This window comes from Balaenoptera ricei, chromosome 12, assembly GCF_028023285.1.
Source record: "Balaenoptera ricei isolate mBalRic1 chromosome 12, mBalRic1.hap2, whole genome shotgun sequence".
Taxonomy (NCBI): Eukaryota; Metazoa; Chordata; class Mammalia; order Artiodactyla; family Balaenopteridae; genus Balaenoptera; species Balaenoptera ricei.
Genome location: NC_082650.1, coordinates 40,815,298 through 40,842,063, shown reverse-complemented (window position 1 = coordinate 40,842,063; position 26,766 = coordinate 40,815,298). Strand labels below are relative to the sequence as shown.

The 26,766-nt window shown below is 35.3% G+C and overlaps 1 protein-coding gene across 2 annotated transcripts in view; it reads right to left on the bottom strand.

Moving 5' to 3' along the window:
- Window positions 1-26,766, bottom strand: part of TBC1D32 (TBC1 domain family member 32) — a 185,970-nt gene that overhangs the window by 112,131 nt on the left and 47,073 nt on the right. For both annotated transcript variants that reach the window (XM_059941965.1, XM_059941966.1), the window contains 5 exons: window positions 24,460-24,552; window positions 19,661-19,803; window positions 17,922-18,049; window positions 7,036-7,237; window positions 6,370-6,452 (listed from right to left, as the gene is read on the bottom strand). In XM_059941965.1, coding sequence (XP_059797948.1) covers window positions 6,370-6,452; window positions 7,036-7,237; window positions 17,922-18,049; window positions 19,661-19,803; window positions 24,460-24,552 — 649 coding nt within the window. The remainder of the gene's footprint in view (window positions 1-6,369; window positions 6,453-7,035; window positions 7,238-17,921; window positions 18,050-19,660; window positions 19,804-24,459; window positions 24,553-26,766) is intronic.

Here is a 26,766-nt window from a genome sequence, read left to right as displayed (position 1 = left end):
AAACTGACTAAAATTGGGGCTTTTGACAAGCCATAAGCCTAGGGAGACTTGAGGATACAGAAAAAGCTTCATTTCTAGAAATGAGCAGATAATCAATTCATCTTCTAACTTTTAACAGTATATGCAATATCCTCATCGTCACCGACAGGAGCCTCAAAATGCCAATACAATGTTTATTTAAAACATAGGGGTAGTAAAAGAAAAAAAACATAAAACTGCTGGACAGGGAAGAAAGAATATAGAAATAGAAACTGGGGGAAATGAGGGAGGGCAGAAGGGAGGAAAGTAGTGAAGGAAAAAAAGACTCATTTTTAAATGGACTTGCAATCAAACTCCAAAAGACATCTAAAGCTAAGAGCCAGCAGAATCAACATTCGTTAAATGAATCCATTCCAGCTGAAATAATTTAGAAATAATGATTAGCTTTATTTATGATACTCAAAGGAAATTTTTTAATCTTCCATTAAAACTGAAGCAAAAAGCAGAAATGAAAAACAGGTAGATATTTAAAAAAAAAAAGAACCCATTGGAAATCTTGGAAGTATTTGTTTAAAAACCCACTTAAAAAGCAAATAAGGGGACTTCCCTGGTAGCGCAGTGGATAAGAATCCGGCTGCCAATGCAGGGGACACGGGTTTGAGCCCTGGTCCGGGAAGATCTCACATGCCGCAGAGCAACTAAGCCCGTGCGCCACAACTACTGAGCCTGCATACCACAACTACTGAAGCCTGCACACCTAGAGCCCATGCTCCGTAACAAGAGAAGCCACTGCAATGAGAAGCCCGTGCACCACAACGAAGAGGAGCCCCCACTTGCCGCAACGAGAAAGCCTGCACGCAGCAACAAAGACCCAACACAACCAAAAACAAATTAATTAATTAATTAATTTAAAAAAGCAAATGGGAAACCTCTCAGCCACAAAGAATTATTGAATTGAATGGTAGCTAGATAAGATATAAATGTTTGAGAAAACAGATGAGACAGAACATACTAAAAGTTTTCAAATACATCTAGTAAAATCTTCAAGAGAATAGAAGAAATATTTGAAAAATACTAAGAATTTTCTAGATTTGAAGAAAGATGCCAGTCCAGTCTATCGATCAAAAGAACATTCCAAGTACCAAGCAGGAGTTAATCAACTATACTCCAAAATAAAATAAAAATTAAAAAAAAAAAAAGTACCAAGCAGGATAAACTTAAGTCACACAGAAATAGCAAACATCCCAAAAAAGAAATTAAAAGCTATGAGAGAGAAAAGATATGACCTATAAAATAAAAGTGATTATACTAACAGGTTTATCAGTTACTACTTATTCTAGAAGACAGTGTAGTAAAGCCTCAAATAATAATAAGAAATGATTGTCTATTAAACTTTGATACCCAGAAGAACTACCATTTAGAGGAGAGAGAATGTGAGCCCTCAAAAGCTGTGGACAGGGTCGGGGTGGTCTGTGTGGGCTGGAAGGAGAATAGCTACTATCAGACACAGAAAGATAAGGACAGTTTACTACCCTCAAACCTTAAGAACAATTAAAGGATAACTATATTTAGAAACTTATTAGGGAAAAAAGTGAGCCTATCAGAAAGAACGGCCTACAAGTTTCAACAAATGGCGTAAAATAATAAACATGTCAAAAAATTTAATATCTGTGTGAAGAAATAAATCAGGTGATTAAAAAATATAAAACCAAAATTCTGGATAACTATAACAAGACAGAGTCATGGAGTATTTAGAGGAGCAGCAACTGGTCAAAGTATGCTAAACTCCATAACGCTTTTCAAAACATGATATAAATACCCAATTACTTTATACTTTCTTAGAAAAATATATGGTTAAATATGTACATTGAGAATTTAGGAACAACCACTTAAAAAAAGAAAAACAGTGACTTATAAAGTCAAAACCAAGGGAAAAACAGGATAAAATTTATTGATCTAAGATAAGGCAATAAAGGGAGAAAAGCAAAGAAAATAAAATAGAAATAGAAAGTACAAAATAAGAAATATAAGCCCCAAATATCAGCATTGCAAAAATGTAAAAAACTTCAACTCATCTAGTAAAAAATAGAGATTGTCAGACTGGATAAAAATTCAAAATTTACTGTTCTGAATGATAGGAAATAAAGGGATGAAAATTATACTTTGTGTTAACAGGCTGACCCAACCTCCATCTAAATTCCTTTTTCATCAACTCCCATCCAGCAAGAAGTGGCCATACAGCAAATCCAGTAAGATGTTCACAAAAAATGTTAATAAGAAGAGACTTCTTTCCTAAATAAAAGACAAAGCATCATGAAAAGAAGCCATTTGTCTCTACAACCTTTTTTCCTCTTCAAAAGCAGCTGTGAGTCTAGAGGTTAGCCATTGTGCAAACTTGAGGGCAAAAAAACCTCTCAAAAACATTAATAATGAAAAAGAAAAGGAGGCTGGGTCTCAAACCACATCAGTAACTCAATGCCTGGGTAGTATTCCATGAGACTTCTTGCTTTATGAGAAAAAAGAAAGCCTTACTGAGCTATCTGCAATCAGACACATTCTTAACTCATGTACTCTGCAAATACTAACTAAAGCCAAGTATATTTACAATATTAGTAACATACAGGATAAAACTTAAGGCAAAGCGTAATGAAATACTATATAATAAAAAGTGCCCAAGAAACAGTGAATTATGATCCTAATAGCATAAAATATAAGTATGTAAAACAAAACCCCAGAATTACAAAGAGAAATGGACAAATCAACTTTTATAGTGAATGATTATACATATGCAGACAAAACAAAATATTGGTGGAAATATTAAAAACTTAGAATATCTCTACTTCAAATAAAAAACATAAAATAGTCTTTTCAAGCAAGGACAGATTTTTGTTTTGATTGACCCTGTACTACAACACAAAATCTCAACCAACCTAAAAGGATACATATCATACAATCTATGTTTTCTGAAAAGAACAGAAATGAATTAGAAGTCAACAGTAAAATATAGTAGTAAAAAAAAAAAAACAACTATGTTTGGAAACTTAAATGTATTCCAAATATTTCATGGATTTAAAGAGTAAAATCAAGATAGAAATTTCTCAATATTTATAAGAGCTTAATAATGAAAGTGCTACATATCAAAATGTCTTAAAGTTAGAATGGCTGATGTAGATTCCTTCTTTTAATATCCATTCTCAATCCCCTTTCACTTGCTTTCCTGTACTACTAAAGTGAGGGAAGGAGAGAAGATAGAGAGGGAAAGAGAACATTAGCAAAATCAGAAACTGGTCTTTGCATAAACTAATGCAAATAAATTGGTGGGGGGGGGGCAGCAAAAAATACTAAGAATCAAAAAATGAGAAATAACTACAGCTAAAGAAATTTTTTTAACATCACGAGAATACTTTGTACAAATTAACACCAAAAAAGTAAATATTCAGATTAAAAAAATGTTTTTTAGAAAATATAGCAAAAGTCATTCAAGCAGAAATAAAAACCTTGAATGAACTATTAGCCATTAAAGAAATTGTTTTTAAAAAGTCTACGCCAACTTCCCCCAAGTAAAAACACAGGCAAAAAACTTACAGGTTGTATCATATAATTCTGAGAAAGTTAATATACTTTAGTTTATCGTTTCTCCTATTAACCTAGCATTTAATTCTCCCTTCAAATTATAGTGAAGACACTCAATGTTTCAAAACAGAAGGAAGATCTAAGCTACTGAATTTGTTTATCGTCCTTGGAGAACCCTCCCCCCTAGGACAATAGGCAATGATCACACTGCTTTATTAGCTATGAGAACTCCATTTTTTGAATGGTTAGATATTATAGAGTGTATAGTATAGACACCCTCATGGCAATTAAGTTTTAGGTGTTTATTTCTTTGGGATCATAGGCTGTTTTTGCAGATCAAAGATTCCCCCATTACTTCAACCTCTAGTTTTACCAAAGGTCCCTTGGTAATTGGTTGGGGCAGGTTGGGCATCATTAGCTTTTTTGTGATTACATTCTTCTCTACCGTCACCCTAAGGATGGTCCCTAAGTAATTTGCAGTCACTGCAATCACCGATATCAAACTAGCCTCGTAGAAATTTCATCTGGGGTTGCATTTGAAAGTCTAGATTTAAGACATAACCTACGATGACTACACAGCGGCTTCTACCTTCTCTATAGTATTGTAAGCACCAATAAATGAAAGGATGGAAAGGAAATCTCCAACATACACTGTCAGAAAATAATATCAAAATGCCTTAGTCTGTCAGAGGCTCAAAAATATAGATTTTAACAACTTACTCTTCATTTTACCCTACTCAGTAAGACTAAGATCTCAGTCTTACCATCAGTGTCCTTATTTAGAAACCAGTGCCTGGTGGTAGGAGAAGTGTTATTCATTCACTATTTCAACCACGCTATCAAGCACCTGCTACATGCTGGAGACAAGCTAGTCTAGTTAACTGGCCAAAATGATTTTATGCTCAAGTTTTACCAAACTACGATGGAACAAATAATGCCCATCTCATACCAACTTTTCAATCAATGCAGAAGATACTCAACAACTCCATGAGATCATTTGATTTTGATGACAAAAATGAAAACCGTTCTATTTTATCAAAAATGATTAAACCTTTGTTTCTAAGACAGTAATATCAGATACTGAAGGAACCTCCTTTTCCTCTAGCATCAAGTTTACACATGGAGCACATTCCCCACCCAGTTTAACACTGCTTGCCTCTCTCCACCTAATCACTCACTCCTCCCCACTGAAGAAGGGACTCAGGAGATTTGTAGGATGACCTAAGCATGACTGGCTAGGCAATGCCTCTCTTCCAGTCCACCACTTCTTTGTGACCCAGCTACCTGTAGGAAGCACACAGTCTGCTTGGTTCTACTATGTAGTTAAGTTTGATCTTTGTAAGCTCTGCCTCTGGGGGTGATGGAAGCCTATCCACTGCTGATAGTGAAAGAAGGGTAAATCTGTCTAATTCTTCTGATCTTGGGAAGCCTATGTTATTCAGTGTTTTGATTTCCTTGACTTCTTTATCTCTATTAATTGGTTCACAACATAGGAGAGAAGGAGTGACATATAATTTACTAGTTCCCTCAGACTTTAACATCAGAATCTAAAAATATTACTGACAGTAGAACGTGTTAAATACATTGACTATGTTCCCTCTCACTGCTAGTCTGTTGACCACACTATCTCTTCCACCCAAAATAATGTTCTCCCCTTTTTAGACAGTTAATATCCATGTATCCATTTTAACTTAGTTTAATAACAACTTCTTCTGGAAAGATTTCCCCAAGTTGGCTCCCAAAGGACCCTGAATGACCCCTATCATAAATTTAGCATGCTATATTGCCACACTGTATTAACTTATTTGTAATTTACACTACACAATAAGTTCTCTAAGGTATATAGGTATACTCAGAACTCAGCAAAGTACTTGGTCCAATAAATGGCTGAATGAATGAGTAGAAAATGAATGCATGAATGAAAACGATAAATCATAGATTGAAGAAAACAGATGTAGAAATTACCTGAAAAATGAATTGCAGCAACATTTTTACTCACTCCCTCATGCAAAGAAAAAGATGGCAGTTGATTTAAGTTTCACAACTATATCAGAAAAAAAAAAACTATAACTGATTTTTAGAAAATTAACTATTTGTTGAACGATTACATCATTAAGGAAATGTAAAAGGCTTTGTTTGACCTTTTTTTTTGAGTTAAACTATGCCTACCTAAAGAAAAATGGTGACTTTTAAAATTTCTCTTAACTAAACATCACTTAAAGTTCTAATTATCTTTGTAGATTATGCCGACACTCAATTAAAAAGAGACTCCAGGAACACATCACCAGATCTTAATTTCAAAAAAATATACATATATTCCCTATTAATCTGACTCCATATCCTACTGATATATGTGAAAACAACATGGAAACATCTAAATTAAAAAATTACTATAAATACTGATTTAAATAATTCTCCAATGCCAAAATCTAACTAAAATGTACCCCACACATTTTGGAAAGTTATAGTTTAAATGTAAATGGACTTCACTGGCATTTGAAAACATTCTACTTCTACTGAATTTCCAATTTTAGTATTTGGTAATTCTCCAAGTTTTCTGGAAACACTACAACATGTCACATTTCCTAACCCAAAATGTAAATACAGATTGAAGTATAATAAATATTGCTATTTTTTCTTCTTTTAAAAGGTACAAGTATATATGATGGCTAAAGTTCCTCCTAGGTGTACTTTTCCTTGATCCTATATATTATATATATACATCTAGCTTCCTATAAAATGTTTTTGCCACAGTATTCTATTACATTTCTCATTTTGAAATTATTTCAGCAAATGTGAAAAAACAGATTTACTTACATGTTCTGGGATTCCTGGCTTATCGAAGAAACAGAATCAGAACCCTGTACTGGAGTAGGAATTCTTTCTGATAGCAAACTTGTCTAAAATATAACAAATTTACATTTTTTTTTTACTGATAGTGTTATTCATAAGCTCTCATGCAACATTTTTATATTTGACTCAATGTAATTAAAAATTAAATTATCTGCAAATTTTAAGTTATTTGATTCTTAAATATAATGTAAAGTATTTCATAAATGAAGCATATAAATGGGGTGGGGGGAAGATACTGACATATACTATATGTCAAATATACTATATTTGACTGTTGCTACATTATGATCTCCAGTGTATGCACTAAAAACCCAGCTATCTGTAAAAATTGCTCAGAAATAACTTCCAAAGGGTCAGTCTATGCAGAGACAATTTATTCAAGGCTCTCCTTTCAGAAGAAAAGACTTTGTAGTGCCCAGTTAGATCATAGAGCTTTGTGCTATGGGGAGAGGATGTACTGAAGTCATCTTGTGCCAAGTAAGAAAGCATTATGTCCCCTGGACTACTGTGGTGCTAAAGAAGTCACATTTGTTCCAGTAAAATATTTTAACTGTAGTATGATATTACAATAGTAACCATATTTGAAATAAAGATTTGAAGAGAAGAAAAAAGAAGTTTGAAAATACTTACCTTCTTCCATGCCTTTGCTATAGATTCATGCAAACTATAAGGAATTAAAACCTGCAAGCCTTCACATGTACCATATATTTGACGACACACAGAAGTAAAAGCTCCTTTAACCGCAGGAAACATTTCCGATCCAGAAAAAATAGAAATATCTTCATCAAGAACTTTTTTCGAAAACTGGGCAATTATATGAGCACCTGTAGGACTAAAAGATGATACTTAAAGCAATATACTTCAAGTGACCTAATCTGACTGAACTGCTTTTCTCTGCATGGGTATATCACTAACTTGACTGTTTGGTAGTTAAGTTCACTTATTTCCATTTGTTTGAATTTTTTTTTAATTCTACTTTTTAACTTTAACATTTAGTATATGAAACAGATACATGATTCCTAAGTTAAACCTAGGCACAATCAAGGAATAATCCCAGATGTCTCATATCTATACCTCCCGATCCATATACTTCTTCCCTTCCTCTAAAACTATTACTTTTCAGCTTATTCTTTTATCATTCCCTTTTGAAAAAGCAAATATAATTGTATTTATTCATATTCCCTTCTACTATACAAAAGGTAGCATTCTATAAACATTCTTCTGTTTTGTTTTTTACTTTATATGTTCTGATGATAATTCTATAGCAGTACATAAAAAATTCCTCATCCCCTTTTTACAGCTGCTAAGTACTCCTTTGTATAAACATAATTTAATCAACTAGCCTATTGTTGTTGGACATCTGAGATGTATCCAGTTTTTCACTAATAAAGTTAGAAACTCTTGACCACTGCACAATGAGGATTCAGAAGAAGTTCTAATGTTTTATGCTTTATCTGTTTAACTTCAATGTGAGGGAGATGCTTTAAAAAAAGAAAACAACAAATCTAGAAACCATAAGGATAATGATTGGGAAAAACGACTACATACAATTAAAGGATGTCAACATAGCAGAAAAAAACTTAGAGAAGTGATGGACAATAAAAAGAAACCTTAGAACTCATGACAAAGGGTTAGTCTTCATAATTTTAAAAGAATTGTTATATATGGATAAGAAAAAGACTTCCAGGTTAACTATGTCAGACTGAACACATACATTCACATCTGCTCCCTCCTGAAATATTAAAATACAAAAGTAAACAAAATTTTCAGAAGGCTCATGCAGCCATCAAGGAGAAGGAGGAAAAAAAAGGATATGATAGTAACAAAGTTTGGAACCTAGAATAAAAGAGTAATTCAGAGCCTAGAAAAACTGAATGATCAGCCACAGTGTAGAAAATGGAATCAACATGATTTCATAGAACCTCTCAAAAAACTCAAATTGGTGGCACCAAAAATCTCTATAATTGGGGGTACAAGTGGGACTTAAAATAGAGATGCCTGAAACTCAGTTTAAGAAGGAATTTGACCTCCAGATTCTTTTCACATTCCATGTAGTCAACCCTGTACCTCTTGGAAGTTAGGCAGAGATTAAAACTGATAGCAAGCAGCACAGGATTTAATCAAGTTTTATATACTAAAGCTTGAGACCCATCACCTTTTCCATTCAGTGGTCTTCTCTCACTAGGCTTATACTCTCTTCAGGCAGCTAACTGTAAGAGCCTCTTTATGGACTCTGACCAGAACAAAGACAAGACTAAAGATACTTACATTAGAGGTTCCTCAAACAATACCATGGCAAGGTTCCCCTTCAGCAAAGGCCACAAGTGACAAGTCCCACTTTCCTGTATGAGTTTCAAGCAGCTTTTTACTAACTTTAATATATTTGAAGAAATCTAATTTAAAAAGTCAGAGATCAAGATAACAAATGCAAAAGTCTATCTGAACAGAAAAATAAAATGACAAATGAAAACTTCATTACCTTCACAGAGGTAAGAAGAACTCACACTCATGAAACAAGAATAGGATGCTAGTGAGAACACTCTTGGACATAAAATCATAGCAATATTTTTTTTTGATCCATCTCCTAAAGGAAATAAAAGCAAAAATAAACAAGTGGGACCTAATTAAACTTAACAGCTTTTTGCACAGCAAAGGAAACCATCAATAAAATGAAAGACAGCTTACTGAATGGGAGAAGATATTTGTAAATGATATGACCAATAAGGGGTTAATATCCAACATATATAAACAGCCTATACAACTCAACATCCAAAAAAACCAAACCCAGATTAAAAAATGGGCAGAAGAACCGAATAGACATATTTTCCAAAGAAAAAATGCAGATGGCCAATAGGCACATGAAAAGATGTTCAACACTGCTAATCAACAGGGAAATGCAAATCAAAACCACAATGAGATTTCACCTCACACCTGTTAGAATGGCTATCATCAGAAAGAACACAAATAACAAATGTTAGGATATAGAGGCGAGGATGTAGAGAAAAGGGAACACTCGTACACTGCTGGTGGGAAACGTAAATTGGTGCAACCACTGTGGAAAACCATATAGAGTTTCTCAAAAAAATTAAAAATAAAACTACTATATAACCCAGCAATTCCACTCCTGAGTATATATCCAAAAGAAACAAAAACACTAATTCGAAAAGATATATGTACCCCAGTGTTCATAGCAGCATTATTTACAATGGAAGCAACCTAAGTGTCCATCAACAGATGAATGGATAAAGAAGATGTGGTGTGTGTGTGTATATATATACACACACACACACACATATATAAACACACACACACACACAAACAGTGGAATACTACTCAGTCATAAAAACAAATGAATTTTTTGCCATTTGCAGCAATATCAATGGACTTGGAGGGCATTAGCCTAAGTGAAATAAGTCAGACAGAGAGACAAATACTGTACGATATCACTTATATGTGGATTCTAAAAAACACAACAAACTAGTGAATATAACAAAAAAGAAGCAGACTCACAGATAAGAGAACTAGTGGTTACCAGTGGGGAGGGGGAGGGGCAATACAGGGGTGGAAGAGTGGGAGGTACAAACTACTGGGTGTAAGATAGGCTCAAGGATGTATTGTACAACATGGTGAATACAGCCAAGATTTTGTAATAACTGTAAATGTAAAGTAACCTTTAAAATTTGCATAAAATAAAAAACAAATTAAAATAATAGGGTGGTAGAGTAAGAATGTACTCTTAAAAAAGAACTAGAAATAAAAATTTCAGAAGTGCTTGAAAATAAAGTAAGCTGAGGCAATTTCCTAGAAAGTAAAAAAAAAAAAAAAAAAAGGCATAGAACAGATAGGGAAGTCTAAATCCCAATGAGAGTTTAAGAGAAAACGGAAGATCACTGCCCCAACTTTTGGCCCCCAGCAACCACAAATTCACTTTGTTGCTATGAATTTGTCTATTTTGGACATTTCATATGAAAAAAGTCATATTATGTAAAAACAAAGAGACAAAAAAGAAATGAAATCCAACTATTTTTCTTAAATTGAAAGACATAAATCTTCAGATTAAAAAAGTCCATCAAATAGGTTAAGAACAGAACTTCATCAGGAAACATCATAAAATTTCAGAATACTACCAGGCAACAGAAGACTGAAAAGCTTCCAGAAAGAGGTGGGGAAAAAGCCATCCTGTAGTGATGATAAAGGTCGCTACAAGGATAAAAGCTATGCACCAGACCAAGCCAGGAACTAGTCTGAATAAAGTAGATCAGAAGGCTAAAAAAGTCTTTGATAAAAATTGATAGAATTTGTCTAGCATTTGAATATACTGAGAGAAGATATAATTAGTTAGGAAAGTTAAGTACACTGAAAATTAATGCCAACAAAAGAAATAAAACTAACTCCAAAGAAAATAAGTTGTGAAAGTAATGATATGGCTGCGTTGTGAAGGTTGCTCATGGTAAGGTAGATACAGTATGATTCCAACCAAGACTACTGGCTCAACTATATTGCACTGATAGAGGGAAGGAAGAGACTAGATGTGTACATGCAGGTGGGCTGGGGGAGATAAGGAGAGAGAGATATAAATCATTGTAATAAGTCAATGAATAATACCTTAAACTAAAATCTAAAAGTATTATAAGCACATTATTTAATGATCTAGATGTAAGCTCTAAAGGAAACATCTAAAGCAGCCAAAAGTAGCTGCTGCTGGAGAACAAGGAAGGAACTTTTTATAATAAGCCTTGCATGTTCACTGTGTGCATAAGTAATTTAGAGTCGGTGAAAAAAAAATCAAACCAAAAAAGTGGGCTGAAGCTATGGAAAGGAATCATTCCTATACACCAACAAAGAAAGTAAGACAAATTAAGGAAACAATACCATTCACCACTGCAACAAAAAGAATAAAATACCTAGGAATAAACCTACCTAAGGAGGCAAAAGACCTGCATGCAGAAAACTATAAGATACTGATGAAAGATATCAAAGATGAAACAAATAGATGGAGATATATACAATGTTCTTGGGTTGGAAGAATCAATATTGTGAAAATGACTATACTACCCATAGCAATCTACAGATTCAGTGCACTCCCTATCAAGTTACCAACGGCATTCTTCACAGAACTAGAACAAAAAATTTTACAATTTGTATGGAAACACAAAAGACCTCGAATAGCAAAAGCAATCTTGAGAAAAAAAAAAAAAAGAGCTGTAGGAATCAGGCTCCCTGACTTCAGACTCTACTACAAAGCTACAGTAATCGAGACAATATGGTACTGACACAAAAACAGAAATATAGATCAACGGAACAGGATAGAAAGCCCAGAGATAAAAACCACACACCAATGGTCACCTAATCTATGACAAAGAAGGCCAGAATATACAATGGAGAAAAGACAGCCTCTTCGATAATTGGTGCTGGGAAAACTGGACAGCTACATGTAAAAGAATGAAATTAGAACACTTCCTAACACCATACACAAAAATAAACTCAAAATGGATTAAAGACCTAAATGTAAGGCCAGACACTATAAAACTCTTAGAGGAAAACATAGGCAGAACACTCCTTGACATAAATCACAGCAAGAACTTTTTTGACCTACTTCCTAGAGTAACAGAAATAAAAACAAAAATAAACAAATGGGACTTAAAAGCTTTTGCACAGCAAAGGAAACCATAAACAAGATGAAAAGACAACCCTCAGAATGGGAGAAAATATTTGCAAACGAAGCAATGGACAAAGGATTAATCTCCCAAATATACAAACAGCTCATGCAGCTCAATATCAAAAAAACAAACAACCCAATCCAAAAATGGGCAGAAGACCTAAATAGACATTTTTCCAAAGAAGACATACAGGTGGCCAAACACATGAAAAAAAAATGCTCAACTGAGATAATTGCTCATGAGAACCCAGTAAAATAAGAATACAGTTGTAAAAAAGGGAAAATTCCTGAACAATGGCAAGAATGGGAAGAGAAAGAGGTTTTAAAGACTTCTGGGAGAAGGCAGACAGGGAGGGCGCAGCTCCAGATTACAGAGGCAGAGAAACCCACAGTATAAAAACCCTGCCTGGAATGCAGAAGAGGAGAGCCCATGATGGAGCTCTGAGCTCAGAGTCAGCAAATGCAGTGGGGCCCAAAGCGGGGAGGAGTCTGATCTGCCCCTGCCCCACACTCACCTCAGGAGCATGAGCAGCTTTTATACCAGGGCAAAATTCTGAACAAATGTTTAGGGAAAGTGAAGGCTTCTCCAGAGAGAGAAGTGAGCTCCTAAGATAAAAGTCTTCTTTATTCTGGCATCTGAAATGTCCTCAATATAACAGAAAACTCCCAGCAATGCCCTTATTCTCTCAGAGAAAATTTGCCAATCAACTCACCACACTGGTCTACACAGAGCTGCTGATCAAAGTCCTGTTCAGGAAAGGTCTAGCTGGAAACTCTCCAACTTATAAAAAATAAGTGGCAGAGCCCTTGTCTACATCCATTTTGTCTTAAAGAACCAATAACATGAAAAGCTGAACCCAAAGAAGAGAACTCAAGCAATAGAAAAGAACAGCTAACTACTGGGCTGAGAGTGATTTGGGAAGAATATCACAGCAAATAAGCAAGAATAGAAGATCAGGAAAACAGATTACTCATGGCAGATTAAACCACATGCTTATCTCAGCACCCTCCCCCCGAGTCCCAGAAAAACAGGGACCAAGAAATAAAGAGATATAAACCCACAATGGAAAAGAGAAGAAAGAACAATAGCCAAAAGATGTCAGCAGTGACTTTGAGGTGGTAAAGCAGCAGTGAGACGTGTGGTAACTGAGGAGCAGCCCAGGAAGAAGCAGACCTGCAGAACCAAGCAGAAGCAAGGCACAGCCCAAGCCCAGAGGTCTCAGGCACCAAGAACAGCCCAGGGCAGGATGCAGGCGGGGCTGAACACAGGAGTAGTAGTCTAAGGTCTCCCAACCCATAGCCCCTATTCCCCATCCTGCCGAAAGACTAGAGGTTTATTCTCTAGAGTGGTGAATACCATAGCCATTAACCACATTTAATTTTTTAAATTTAAAAGCAAATAAAAGTTACAACTCAGTTCTGTCACACTAGCCATATATTAAGTGTTCAACAGCCATAAGTGTCTAGTGGTAACCTTACTAGACAGTTCAGATCTAGAACATTCCATCATCACATAAAGCTCTACTGGACAGAGCTGCTCTGGAGAAGGTAAGCCTAAGAGGCTCAGAGCGGGAAGCCAGGCATAGCTGAGGACAGCCATGAGATGACCAACTAGACAGGGAGTTCGAGAGGGGCTGAAGTCAGCATTCTGGACCAGAAGGGCCCATCCCCAACTAAACTACAGGATCTGGGAAGCCAGGCATGGAAAACCTGGCTCATTTGACAAGCTTAAAAAATATCAAACCAAGTATTCTTAGAAAGTAAAAGTCACTATCAAAATAAATCCAAGAACATCTTCTACGTAACAAAAAAGATCAAAAAGGCAGGACTATGAGGGAAAAGCTAAGGGACCCAGAGGATCACACCTGGAAATTCAACATCCAATTCACAGGAGCACCAAAAAGAGAAAACAGAAGCAGAGAAAGTGATCAAACTCACAACAGAAGCAAAGTCCCCTGTGCCAAAGAATGAAAGTCCTCTCCCTAAAATTGTCCAGCTAATGCCTGAGAAAAGGAAAAAAGGCCCAGAGTAAGTCATACCCTCAAGAAACATCAGGCCCTGGAAAGTTTCAGAGGTAATAAAGGCTCCTGGGGACTTCCCCGGTGGCGCAGTGGTTAAGAATCCGCCTGCCAATGCAGGGGCCACGGGTTCAAGCCCTGGGCCTGTCAATGCAGGGGACACTGGTTCGAGCCCTGGTCCGGGAAGATCCCACATGCTGCGGAGCAAGTAAGCCTGTGCACCACAACTACTGAGACTGCACTCTAGAGCCCACGAGCCACAACTACTGAAGCCTGTTCGCCTAGAAGCCTGTGCTCCGCAAAAAGACAAGCTATTGCAATGAGAAGCCCATGCACTGCAACGAAGAGTAGCCCCCACTCGCCACAACTAGAGAAAGCCCACGCAGCAATGAAGACCCAATGCAGCCAAAAATAAATAAATAAAGTTCACCGCTTTACTCCTTTGTAGTGGATACTATAAAAAAATTTTTTAAAAATAGGCTCCTGAAAAAGAAACTCAGACATGGAACTTGGCAATAGTGGATGCAGGAAGGCAATGTAACAATGTTTCCAGTCTCCCCACCTAGCCAAGTTATCAACCAACTATGAAAATGTATTTATTCTGTTCAAAGGTAGGAGTTCAGAAAGCTTACCTGCTACAAAACTTGTTAAGTACTTGAAGAAAACACCACACAAGGCACAAGCCCACTTTTTATAAGGCACATGTGCGTACACTAAAAGCTAACTAACCCTTAGTGCCTCACATGTAGTAACTGGCGTAAAGTTTTGACAGCCCTGTGAGTCAGGTAGTGCTGATTATCCCTAATTCACAGGTGAGGAATGACTGAGCAGTGGAGCTAGGATGTGAACCCAAGTGGTCTGAACCAGGGCACATGCGACTAACCCTCACTCAGTGCTGCCTCTCAATTTAGTTACTAATGCTCCGTTCCTCCTTCCTAAGTTCACTGTCAGGAGTATGTGTTACTTTTGTATAGCAGAAAAAAGAAATTTTTCATTAGTGCAAAATAGGTCAGAAATAAAACAATTAAGAAACAAAAAGAAAACAACTACTTCTCTTATACTAAATCAAAGTTATGGAAATCCAAGCCTCAAAGTCTCCATCTATATAATGAAGATGACCACAGAGGCCCCCTCCTTAGCCACCGTGAGGATTAAACGGTGACCCATGAAAAGACCTTGGTCCTGTGTGACTATTATCAGAAAGACAGTATGTTCCCAGATGTAAACAGATTAAAACACACGATGGAAAAAAAAATAACAGATGGCAGAAAAAGTGCAGAACACACAAAAAAAGGGAAGAATAAAGGCAAAACAGAAGACAGTAACAAATATGGTAGATATTAATCCAATCATATCAAATAACTCTAAATGACAAGAATCAATTAAAAGAAAGACTGTCAGACTAGATAAAAAAACAAGACTCAGTTATGTGGTATCTATAGAAGCCCATTTTAAATACAATGACAAAGACAGATTAAAAGTAAAGGGATGAAGAAAGACATATACCGACAATCAAGAGAAAGCTGGAGTAGCTATATTAATTTCAGACTTCACAGCAAGGAAAATTACACAAAGGGCACATTACATAATAAAGGGGGTCAATTTTCCAAAAAGACATAACGATCCTTAATGTGTATGCACCCAATAGTGTCAAAATACATGAAGCAGAAACTAACAGAAATGCAAGAAGAAAATGATGAATTCACTGATATAGTCTGAAATTTCAACACCCCTCTGTCAGTAATTGACAGATTCAGCATGAAGCTAGTAAGGACATAGCTGAACTGAACACCACCAACTACCAACAGTATATAACTGGTATGTATAGAATACTTCAATAGCAGAATATACATTTTTCTCAAGCTCACATAAGACATAACATTCACTAAGAGACCACATTCTGGGTCATAAAACACATTTTAACAAATTAAAAATATAAATCATACAAAATATACTCTCAGACCCATAAATAACTCATAGGTCAAAGAAGTCTACAGAGATGTTTAAAAATATTTTGAACTAATGAAAATGAAAATACAACTCAATTGTCGGATGCAGCAAAAGCAGTGCTTAGAGGGAAATTTATATCATTGAACGCACATATTAGAAAGAAAACCTAAAATTCAATAATCTAAGCTTTCACCATGGAAAATGAAACTAAATCCAAAAGGAAGCAGAAAATAAAAACTAGAACAGAAATCAAATTAAAAACAGGAAATGAACAGAGGGGGAAAAAGCTAGTCTTTTAAAAAGATCAGTAAAATTGAAAAGCCTCTAGCCAGGTTAGAGGGGAAAAAAAAAAGTAGAAGCAAATTAACATCAGAATTAAGAGGGGCTGTCTCTACTAATCCCATAGACTTTAAAAGGGTAATAAAGGAATACTGTAAAAACAAATTAAAAAAAAGTCTATGCCCACAAATTTAAAACTTAGATAAGTGGACCAATTCCTTGAAAGACACAACCTGCCAAAACTCTAGCAATCTGAACAAACCCATTTCTATTAAAGAAATAGAATAAATAATAATCTTCCTAAACAGAAAACACCACACCCAAATAGGTACACTGGTGAATTCTATCAAACATTTAAGAAATTATGCCAAATCTCTTCCAGAAGATAGACAAAGAACACTTCCTAACTTATGAGACCAGCATTTTACAGTAAGGCCAAAGATCACAAAAACTACAGACCAATCTCTCTCACAAACACAGACAAAAATCCTCTACTAATATTAGCAAATCAAATTTTTTTTTTAAATTAATTAATTTATTTATTTATGGCTGTGTTGGGTCTTCATTTCTGTGCGAGGGCTTTCTCTAGTTGCGGCAAGCGGGGTCCACTCTTCATCGCGGTGTGCGGGCCTCTCACTATCGCGGCCTCTCTTGTTGTGCAGCACAGGCTCCAGATGTGCAGGCTCAGTAATTGTGGCTCACGGGCCCAATTGCTCCGTGGCATGTGGGATCTTCCCAGACCAGGGCTCGAACCCATGTCCCCTGCATTGGCAGGCAGATTCTCAACCACTGCGCCACCAGGGAAGCCCAGCAAATCAAATTTAACAATGTATAAAAACAATTATTCTAGGTATGCAAAGCTGGTTCAATATTCAAAAAGTTAATTAATGTAATCTACCACTTCAACAGGATAAAAGAACACTCACTGTGGTGTTATTTATGAAGGCAAAATCCTAAACACAACTTGATATCCAATAATTGGAGAGATAAATAAATAAATTATGGTAAAGCATACAAAAAAGTATCATAGAGCTATTAAAAATGTTTCATTCACCTAGGAAGATGCTTTGGTTACACACAAAAAAACTGCAGAGTAATGTATACACCATTTTTGAAATGAGAAAGAATTCTATAAATATGAACATATATACTTGATGCATCATTATAGGTGCAGAGAAAGTCTGGAAGCATAACCAAAATGTTACCATTGGCTAAGCCAGGAGATAGAACTGAGTAGGGGTTAGAGAAGGAAGATGTGGAAGTAGTCAGCATTTCCATTGTGTGGTTTAACTTGAAATCAATCTTGTGTGGCTTTAGAAGTTGGAAGAGTACAGTCCAAGGAAGCAAAAAAGATCCCATGTAGTGTGAACCCTCCTATTCTTATTTTGAAGTTGCATACATCAAGACCTACTGTGCCTGTATAATCCATAATCCTGCTTACTCCTGCAACTTTCTGATGATCTAATATGTTAGCAGTTGATCAGGAAACTTAACTATATCTAGAATAGTTATCCCGATTTTCATTAATATATGACAAAATTTTTGGAAACTTTAAATCACGTATGAGAAAATATGCTAAAAAATTCCACAAACTCAAAACAGAAACATACCTTTTTTCTTCAGAAGAGCTCATATTTTCTCCATAAAGTAGTAGAATAAGTCCTTCTTCTACAGAAGCAATTCTTGCCAAAATATCAGCTACATGAATTAAAGCTGTTTCAGAGCAATTTGGAGCAGCCTGCACATTAAAGATATCATATAATTTTAAGACACGCTAACATATCACAGACTAACATTCAAGGGTGGTCATGTAGTCTAATAAAGTTATATTACCACAACAAAAAAGTTGATTGTTTGGCTGTGAAGTAATGTCTGAATTAAATGTGTCATTAGATTATATTCTCGTACCAGCACAGATGGTAAGGCAAATACATACACAATTCTACCCAAACCAATTATTGATTATTAAGACAGTTGAAAGAATTGCTGCTATTACAGTTTTATATGTATATAATTCTAGCTGACAAATGCAGTAGCTCTTCTTCTTTGCCCTTTACTTCTCACTCACTGGGTTCCTGTATATCTAATCTAATTTTATTATACATGGTATCTAATATACTACCATCTTTTCTAAAGGATACCATCCCTTCCTACACCTGGTTGTTGGGTCATGAGTTGTAGGTGTGACTAAGGACAGCCAATTCATGGGCTGGCCAATAGCCAATGATGTCATCTAATGAGAAAACATAGGTTGGACCAATTATATTTCCCCACGTTTGATTCTTAAAAGTACTAAAACTAGCTTTACCAGTATATACTGGTAAAGAAAGATGCCAAAAGAAAACAGAAAGTTAAAGATAGATGTATGAAGCAAAGAAGCAAACAATAGCTATGGCTCAAGATTCAGGAGTACATATCTCAGCTCTGGTATATGGTTTATGTTTCACAATTTACTTTATGGCATTCTATAATATTCAGTTGTGTATTATGCTCTATTTGTTTCTTCTCTGCTCATCTTGTTTCCCTGAGGTTGACTAAGGTCAAAATACTTTCATTATATCTACTTACTTTCCTAGAATTCTATACTTTGTACTACATTCACATAAATGCATAATGTTTTCTAAATGAGCAATAAATAATGAATACTTGAATGGGTGAGCAGCTGCTCAGCCCATTGAGAGGTGGGCAAAGGGAGACGAAACTAATAAAAACACTACAAAACACGGACATGGAAAGGCGAAAACCTGTAGCCTACTGATAAAGCTTTAAGTCATTCCCCAGAAATTTAAGTCATAAAAAGTGGAGAGATATATTAGACTGCACTAGTGGTAGTGGTACCAACTCTTCCACCTGTTAAATGTCTGACCTTAAGCAATTTGCTTCTTTCAGCCTCAGCTGTGAAGGTTAAATTATATAATGTAAGGAAATATACTGTACAACCTGTAAAGAGACATATACGTATGTTCAGAACTGGGATAATTATAAGTTTTTCTAAAGTAGTACTTGTTCTTCATGTAAAACAAAGCTGGCTCTTCAGGAAAATATTTCCAAAGGCTATACAGTTGCCATTAAAACAAACAACAAAACATTCACAAGACTTATTAGATTTGCAAAACAAATAGCTTAATATAATAACTTTAGTCCTTACAATCTAAGCCTGACCAAAAAAAGTTTAAGATGTTATATGTACTTTTCCCCCCACATTGTCATAACTAAAATCAACTGATTGCATAAACTAAGATTTAAAATACATTTATAGGGAAAATGGTATAATACTTCAGATTTATCAAATTTAGAAGTCCCATTGAATATTCACTAATATCCAATTAAGAGACTCTTTAATACTAACCTTAGTTCCTTTCATTAGGTTATGAATAGGTTGAAGAAGCGCCTCGATCACAGTGTTGTTATATAAACATTCAATTGCACATTCTTTTTGATCACAGAGTATACAAAGAATTTCAGTTACCATACTTGCAGGAGAGTAATTCTCTGATAAAAAAGAAGTATTTTTTGAAAATTAAAACTTAAGACATTATTATATCTTTTATTTCTGTTAACTACAGCTGTTCCAAAAAGCTCATCAAGGTTAATAAAAGGATGCCCAAAGGATGATTTATTACCAAATTATGACCTTAAACTTAAGAGAATGTTAGCTTAACTTATCTTCAAGTTAATAAAAGTGAGTAAATGACAATATAAATACCAAAAGACACCATGAGATCATTTGCTGTTTGACATTAACGCTCTGCTTGACAGTGAGAATGTGGTCTGAAGCAAATTCACAACTTCTCCCCTCCTGGCAAACACCTTACTTATTGTATTCACTTTTCTTCTTTTTCTTAAAAAAGAAGAAAGTGTCTTCAGGTGTCAAGCCTCGTAGAAAATTAGAGTCATTAAGACAAAACACAGCCAAAAAGAAGGCAGAGGAGAAACTTTAATGGAGACTAGAATACTTCTTGTGTTACCATAAAACCAATGAAATCAATGAGAATTTTTAAGACTTTGTTTTAAAATATATATAGGAAGACACAGATACAAATAAATATAATATGGGGAACAGTCCCTAAAATAAATATGGTATTTTTAGTTTCATAAATTAACATTTCCAGATATTTGAACTCCTAATATACTGAACAAAATAGTGTTTTACATGAAGATAATAAAGTTTTACAAGACAGTGTTTTACAAAAGTTAGTAATGTAAGGTTATCCTAGTAAGATACAAGACTAAAACACCAAAGTTCTTAATTTATACTACAATATTCCATACTCCATAAATACACTAAGCAAATACTTGACAGAAAGGGAAAACAGAAAAGTTCAGTGATTTTTTTAACCAGCTCAAGATGAGAAACCCTGTTTGCAGTGAGAGACGACTGATGAGCATCTGACCATTATTCATTCATTCATCCAACTTTCTGCTACTTTTGAGTACTATGTAGACAAAGAAGTAAATAAGACAAGTAGTCCACAAGATGGTAAAGCAAGATATTATCAATTATAACAAAGGATAATATTTTTCATAAAGGAAGGGTAGTATGTTGTAGGAGCATATAGCAGGGGTACCTAACCTAGTACTTTATACATGTAAATATCAATACCTTAAAGGCAGAAAAAGTATGAGAAACATTGTTAGGACTAATAGGCTGTTATAATTGCATGGATAAAACCTACCAATTGATAGATGTATTACAACAGTAATATATAACCCAAATAATTTTTTTCTGTGATTCACCTGTGTTCCTCTAAGAATCTGTACCATCATTTCTAAAGTAACTTCCATGTTTAGAATGCTTGAGTCTATAAATCTGGGTGGTGGGGGGAGGAGGCGGGTTGTTATTAAGTGTTTTACTTTGAAAACAAACTTTTTCCTTTGAATATCAATACAAGTTATCTTTTAAATGTTAACATTTTAAAAATTTTTTATAAGTCAGTCAACAGTTATAAGACTAAAAGGTATTTTTCTGAAAAAAAGAAAAGGTTTTCTTTTGCTTTATTCTTCAATAAAAGATGACCCCAAAAATAAGTATTGGCTATAAGCTGAAACAAGCAAGCTGATCAAAACACCCAGGAAAATATAAAGGATAGAAAATACCAATAAAGAACACACTAGTACCTATCAAACTTATCTTAATATCGTTTAAGAATATCTTGATCTTAAACATCAGAATTCTCAGCAAAATTGGTTCTAAATAAAAACGTACACCTTAAATATCAGTGAAATAATTAAATTTCATGGTTTACTTCCAGGACCAATGTAATTTCTTTTTTTTTTTTTAATAGATCTTTATTAGAGTATAATTGCTTCACAATACCCTGTTAGTTTCTGCTGCACAACAAAGCGAATCAGCCATGTGCATACACATGTCCCCATACTCCCTCCCTCTTGAGCCTCCCTCCCTTCCTCCCTAGCCCACCCCTCTAGGTCATCGCAAAGTACCAAGCTGTACTCCCTGTGCTACACTGCTGTTTCCCACCAGCCAACTATTTTATATTCGGTAGTGTATATATGTCAGTGCTACTCTCACTTTGCCCCAGCTTCCCCCTCCCACCCCATATCATCAAGTCCATTCTCTATTTCTACCTCTTTATTCCTGCCCTGCAACTAGGTTCATCAGAACCATTTTTTTTTTTTTTTAGATTCCATATATATGCATTAGTGTACAGTATTTGTTTTTCTCTTTCTGACTTTCTTCACTCTGTATGACAGACTCTAGGTCCATCCACCTCACTACAAATAACTCAATTTCATTTCTTTTTATGGTTGAGTAATATTCCATTGGATATATGTGCCACATCTTCTTTATCCATTCATCTGTTGATGGACAAATAGGTTGGTTCCATGACCTGGCTATTGTAAATAGTGCTGCAATGAACACTGTGGTACATGTCTCTTTTTGAATTATGGTTTTCTCAGGGTATATGCCCAGTAGTGGGATTGCTGGGTCATATGGTAGTTCTATTTTTAGTTTTTTAAAGAACCTCCACACTGTTTTCCATAGTGGTTGTTATCAACTTACATTCCCACCAACAGTGCAGGAGGGTTCCTTTTTCACCACACCCTTTCCAGCATTTTTTTGATAATGGCCATTCTGACCAGCATGAGGTGATACCTCATTGTAGTTTTGATTTGCATTTCTCTAATAATTAGTGATGTTGAGCATCTTTTCACGTGCCTCTTGGCCGTCTGTATGTCTTCCTTGGTGAAATGTCTATTTAGGTCTTCTACCCATTTTATAACTGGATTATTTTGATACTGAGCTCCATGAGCTGTTTGTATATTTTAGAGATTAATCCTTTGTCTGTTGTTTCATTTGCAAATATTTTCTCCCATTCTGAGGGTTGTCTTTTTGTCTTATGGTTTCCTTTGCTGTGCAGAACCTTTTAAGTCCCATTTGTTTATTTTTGTTATTTGTTACTCTAGGAGGTAGGTTAAAAAAGATCTTGCTGTGGTTTATGTCAAAGAGTGTTTTTCCTATGTTTTCCTCTAAAAGTTTTATAGTGTCTGATCTTACAATTAAGTCTTTAATCCATTTGGGGTTTATTTTTGTATGGTGTTAGGTAGTGTTCTAATTTCATGCTTTTACATGTAGCTGTCCAGTTTTCACAGCACCAGTTATTGAAGAGGCTGTCTTTTCTCCACTGTATGTTCTTGCCTCCTTTGTCGTAAATTAGGTGCCCATATGTGTGTGGGTTTATCTCTGGGCATTCTAACCTGTACTATTGATCTATATTTCCATTTTTGTGCCAGCACCATACTGTCTTGATTACTGTAGCTTTGTGGTATAGTTTGAAGTCGGGGAGCCTGATTCCCCCAACTCCATTGTTCTTTCTCAAGATTGCTTTGGCTATTCGGGGGTCTTTTGTGTTTCCATGTGAATTGTAAGTTTTTTTGTTCTAATTCTGTGAAAAATGCCATTGGTAGCTTGATAGGGATTGCAATGAATCTGTAGATTGCTTTGGGTATTATAGTCATTTTCACAATATTGATTCTTCCAATCCAAGAACATGGTATATCTCTCCATCTGTTTATGTCATCTTTGATTTCTTTCAACAGTGTTTAATAGTTTTCTGAGTACAAGTCTTTCGCCTCCTTAGGCAGGTTTCTTCCTAGGTATTTTATTCTTTTTGTTGCAATGGTAAATGGGAGTGTTTCCTTAATTTCTCTTTCAGATTTTTCGTTGTTGGTGTATAGGAATGCCAGAGATTTCTGGGCATCAATTTTATATCCTGCAACCTTACCAAATTCATTGATTTGTTCTAGTAATTTTCTGCTGGCATCTTTAAGATTTTCTATGTATAGTATCACATCATCAGCAAACAGTGAGTTTTACTTCTTTTCCAACTTGTATTATTTTTATTTCTTTTTCTTCTCTGACTGCTGTGGCTACAACTTCTAAAACTATGTTGAATAATAGTGGTGAGAGTGGACATCCTTGTCTTGCTCCTGATCTTAGTGGAAATGCTTTCAGTTTTTCACCATTGAGTATGATGCTTGCTGTGGGTTTGTCATATATGGCCTTTATTATGTTGAGGTAGGTTCCCTCTATGTCCATTTTCTGGAAAGTTTTTATCATAAATGGGTGTTGAATTTTTTCAAAAGCTTTTTCTGCATCTATTGAGATGATCATATGGTTTTTATTCCTTAATTTGTTAATGTGGTGTGTCACACTGATTAATTTACGTATACTGAAGAAGCCTTGCATCCCTGGGATAAATCCCACTTGATCATGGTATATGATCCTTTTACTGTGCTGTTGGATTCTGTTTGCTAGTATTTTGTTCAGGATTTTTGCATCTATGTTCATCAGTGATATTGGTCTATAATTTTCTTTTTTTGTGATATCTTTTTCTGGTTTTGGTATCAGGGTGATGGTGGCTTCGTAGAATGAATTTGAGAGTGTTTCTCCCTCTGCAGTGTTTTGGAAGAGTTTGAGAAGGATGGGTGTTAGCTCTTCTCTAAATGTTTGATAGAATTCTCCTGTGAAGCCATCTGGGAGGACCAATGTAATTTCTTATGAATAATGCTGCATCTTAATGAAACCTCTTTACTAAACTAGGTCCATCACTCAAAACATCCAGAAAATAGAATATTTTTAGATGGTTTCTATTTCTCTATTTATAATAACAATAGAAGCAGAATTACCTAAATGACCAGGTGATGTCATCTTTGGACAACTTGGTGAGTAATAGATAAGTTGGGTAAACAGAACCAGCAGATCTGTAAGGGATACTGAATCTTCAAAAAGAAAGGGAAAAAAAAGTTATTTTCTAGCATATGTTTACAACTTAGAAAAATTTTAACTAAGCTTCCATCCTCCTAATCTGAGGTTTCATAGAGACTGTGGTACAATTAGGGAGAAAGGGGCTATAATCCAAGATTATATATGGAAGAATAAATTAGACATAGTAAGTTAAAAGATAACGAGGGTAAATGATGCAATAGTTGCTATGTGAAGGTGTAGTTTTACCACTTATGTTGAACCAATCATTTAATATAAACCTACCATAGGAAGATCTATGAATCTGATCAAGGGTTGTTTGAGTTTATTCAATTAGGAGCAGTAAAATTCAGCTTAGTATATTGGTCCAGCTAACTTACCTATATAGCACTGTAGAATAGGGGTTAGCAAACTTTCTTGACCAGATAGTGAATAGTGTAGGCTTTGTGGCCAAACAGTCTGTCACAAAGATTCAACTCTGCTCTTGATGCACTAAGGTAGCCATAGACAATTTGCAAATGAATGAGTGTGGCTATTTTCCAAAAAAATTTATGTATGCTGAAATATGAATTTTATATATTTTTTCCCATCACACATTAAGTTTTCCCAATAATTTAAGAATATACAAGCTTATCTTAGCTCAAAAGCCATATAGAACAGTGTACCAGATTTGGTCTATGGGCTATAGCTTACCAACACCTGCTATAGAAGCTTACATAAAAAATTTCTGGTGAAAGCACATGTGAATTAAAAGTGAATGCTGACCTATACTAAATACAGTAGGATAGATCTCTCAAAATTGAGTTTTGAGATGATCTGTGACATCTGATAGGCCAAAATGTTGCTGTCAAAAGTCAATTAAAATGCTAAATAAGTTAGATGATAGACATAAATTTAAGCTGAACACCTGAAACATCACAAATATACATTAATCTTTCTATTTCTGTAAAGTTCACAATATCCTATACAACGGCAGCTCTTTTCTTGAAAGTCATTTCTCTGCGTGCCCATTATACCTAGGATTATGTGGCAGTACCACAAAAAAGTACATAAAACACTTTTTCTTAAGGAGTTCATAATCAACTTAACCATGGAGAAAAGGCTTAAGTAAAACAACTAGGAAACAGTATAAAATGTTCAAAATGAAGATACTTTATAACAGGATTGGGAATCTATAGCCATCATATCCTAATTTTGTAAGGCCTGAAAGCTAAGAATGATTTTTCCATTTTTAAAAGGTGTGTAAAGCATGTCAGGGTCCTCAAAACCATTCCAAGATTCACTAGGAAGACTCACAGAATTCAACATACAGTAATACCCCCAGCTATGATTTATTACAACAAAAGGATACAAAGTAAAATCAAAGGGAAAAGCCACATAGGGTGAAATCAAGAGCAAACCAGGTACAACTGTGTAAGAGTCCTCTCCCAAAGAATCACACAGAATACACTTAATTCTTCCAACAACAAGTTGTGACAACACATGTGAAATGCTGTCTACCAAGGAAGCTCATTAGAGAGTCAATGCGCAAAGTTGTTTATTGGAGACTGGTCATATATATAAGCACTCTCTGCCCAATACATACCAGGATTCCAGACACCCAGAAGGAAAGCAGGTTTTCAGCTTAAAACACATTGTTTGTATTAAGAGTGGCTCACTATGCCTAAAATGTTATTAGTTCTGGCAACAGTGAAAAATCCAAGTTCCTAGATGCCAGCCGAAGTCCAGCCTTGCAAGCAGCCCTTTCTAAGGATAGTGGTCTCTGGGCCTAATGTGTTAACTTTTTTGCACATGCATGTGTGTGCATATATACACACACAAAGAATATGCAACAGAGACAGTATGTGGTCCAAAAAATTTACTATCTGGCACTTTACAGGCAAAGTTTGCTGATCTCTACTCTGTACTATATTTCTAGAATAGACAAAAGTTTTAAGGGAAGTAAGGAAGACAACTAACAGCATGTGAATTCTGAAGGAGAAAACTTTAAAAACGGGACTTAGGGTAACAATAATATAGTAATATATCATATGGTACAGGGCTTTGCAGTTTATAAAATACTATTCCCAAACCTCTTCTCTGTGATCATCTCAAATATTCCCTGAGTCCAGCACTGATATTCCATTTTTACAGATAAAGAAACAAATAGTTCAGTGATTTGCCCAAAGATCTCAGCTAGTTTTTAGGGGAACCAGAACTTAAACAAGGACTTCTAGTTCTGGATCCAGATT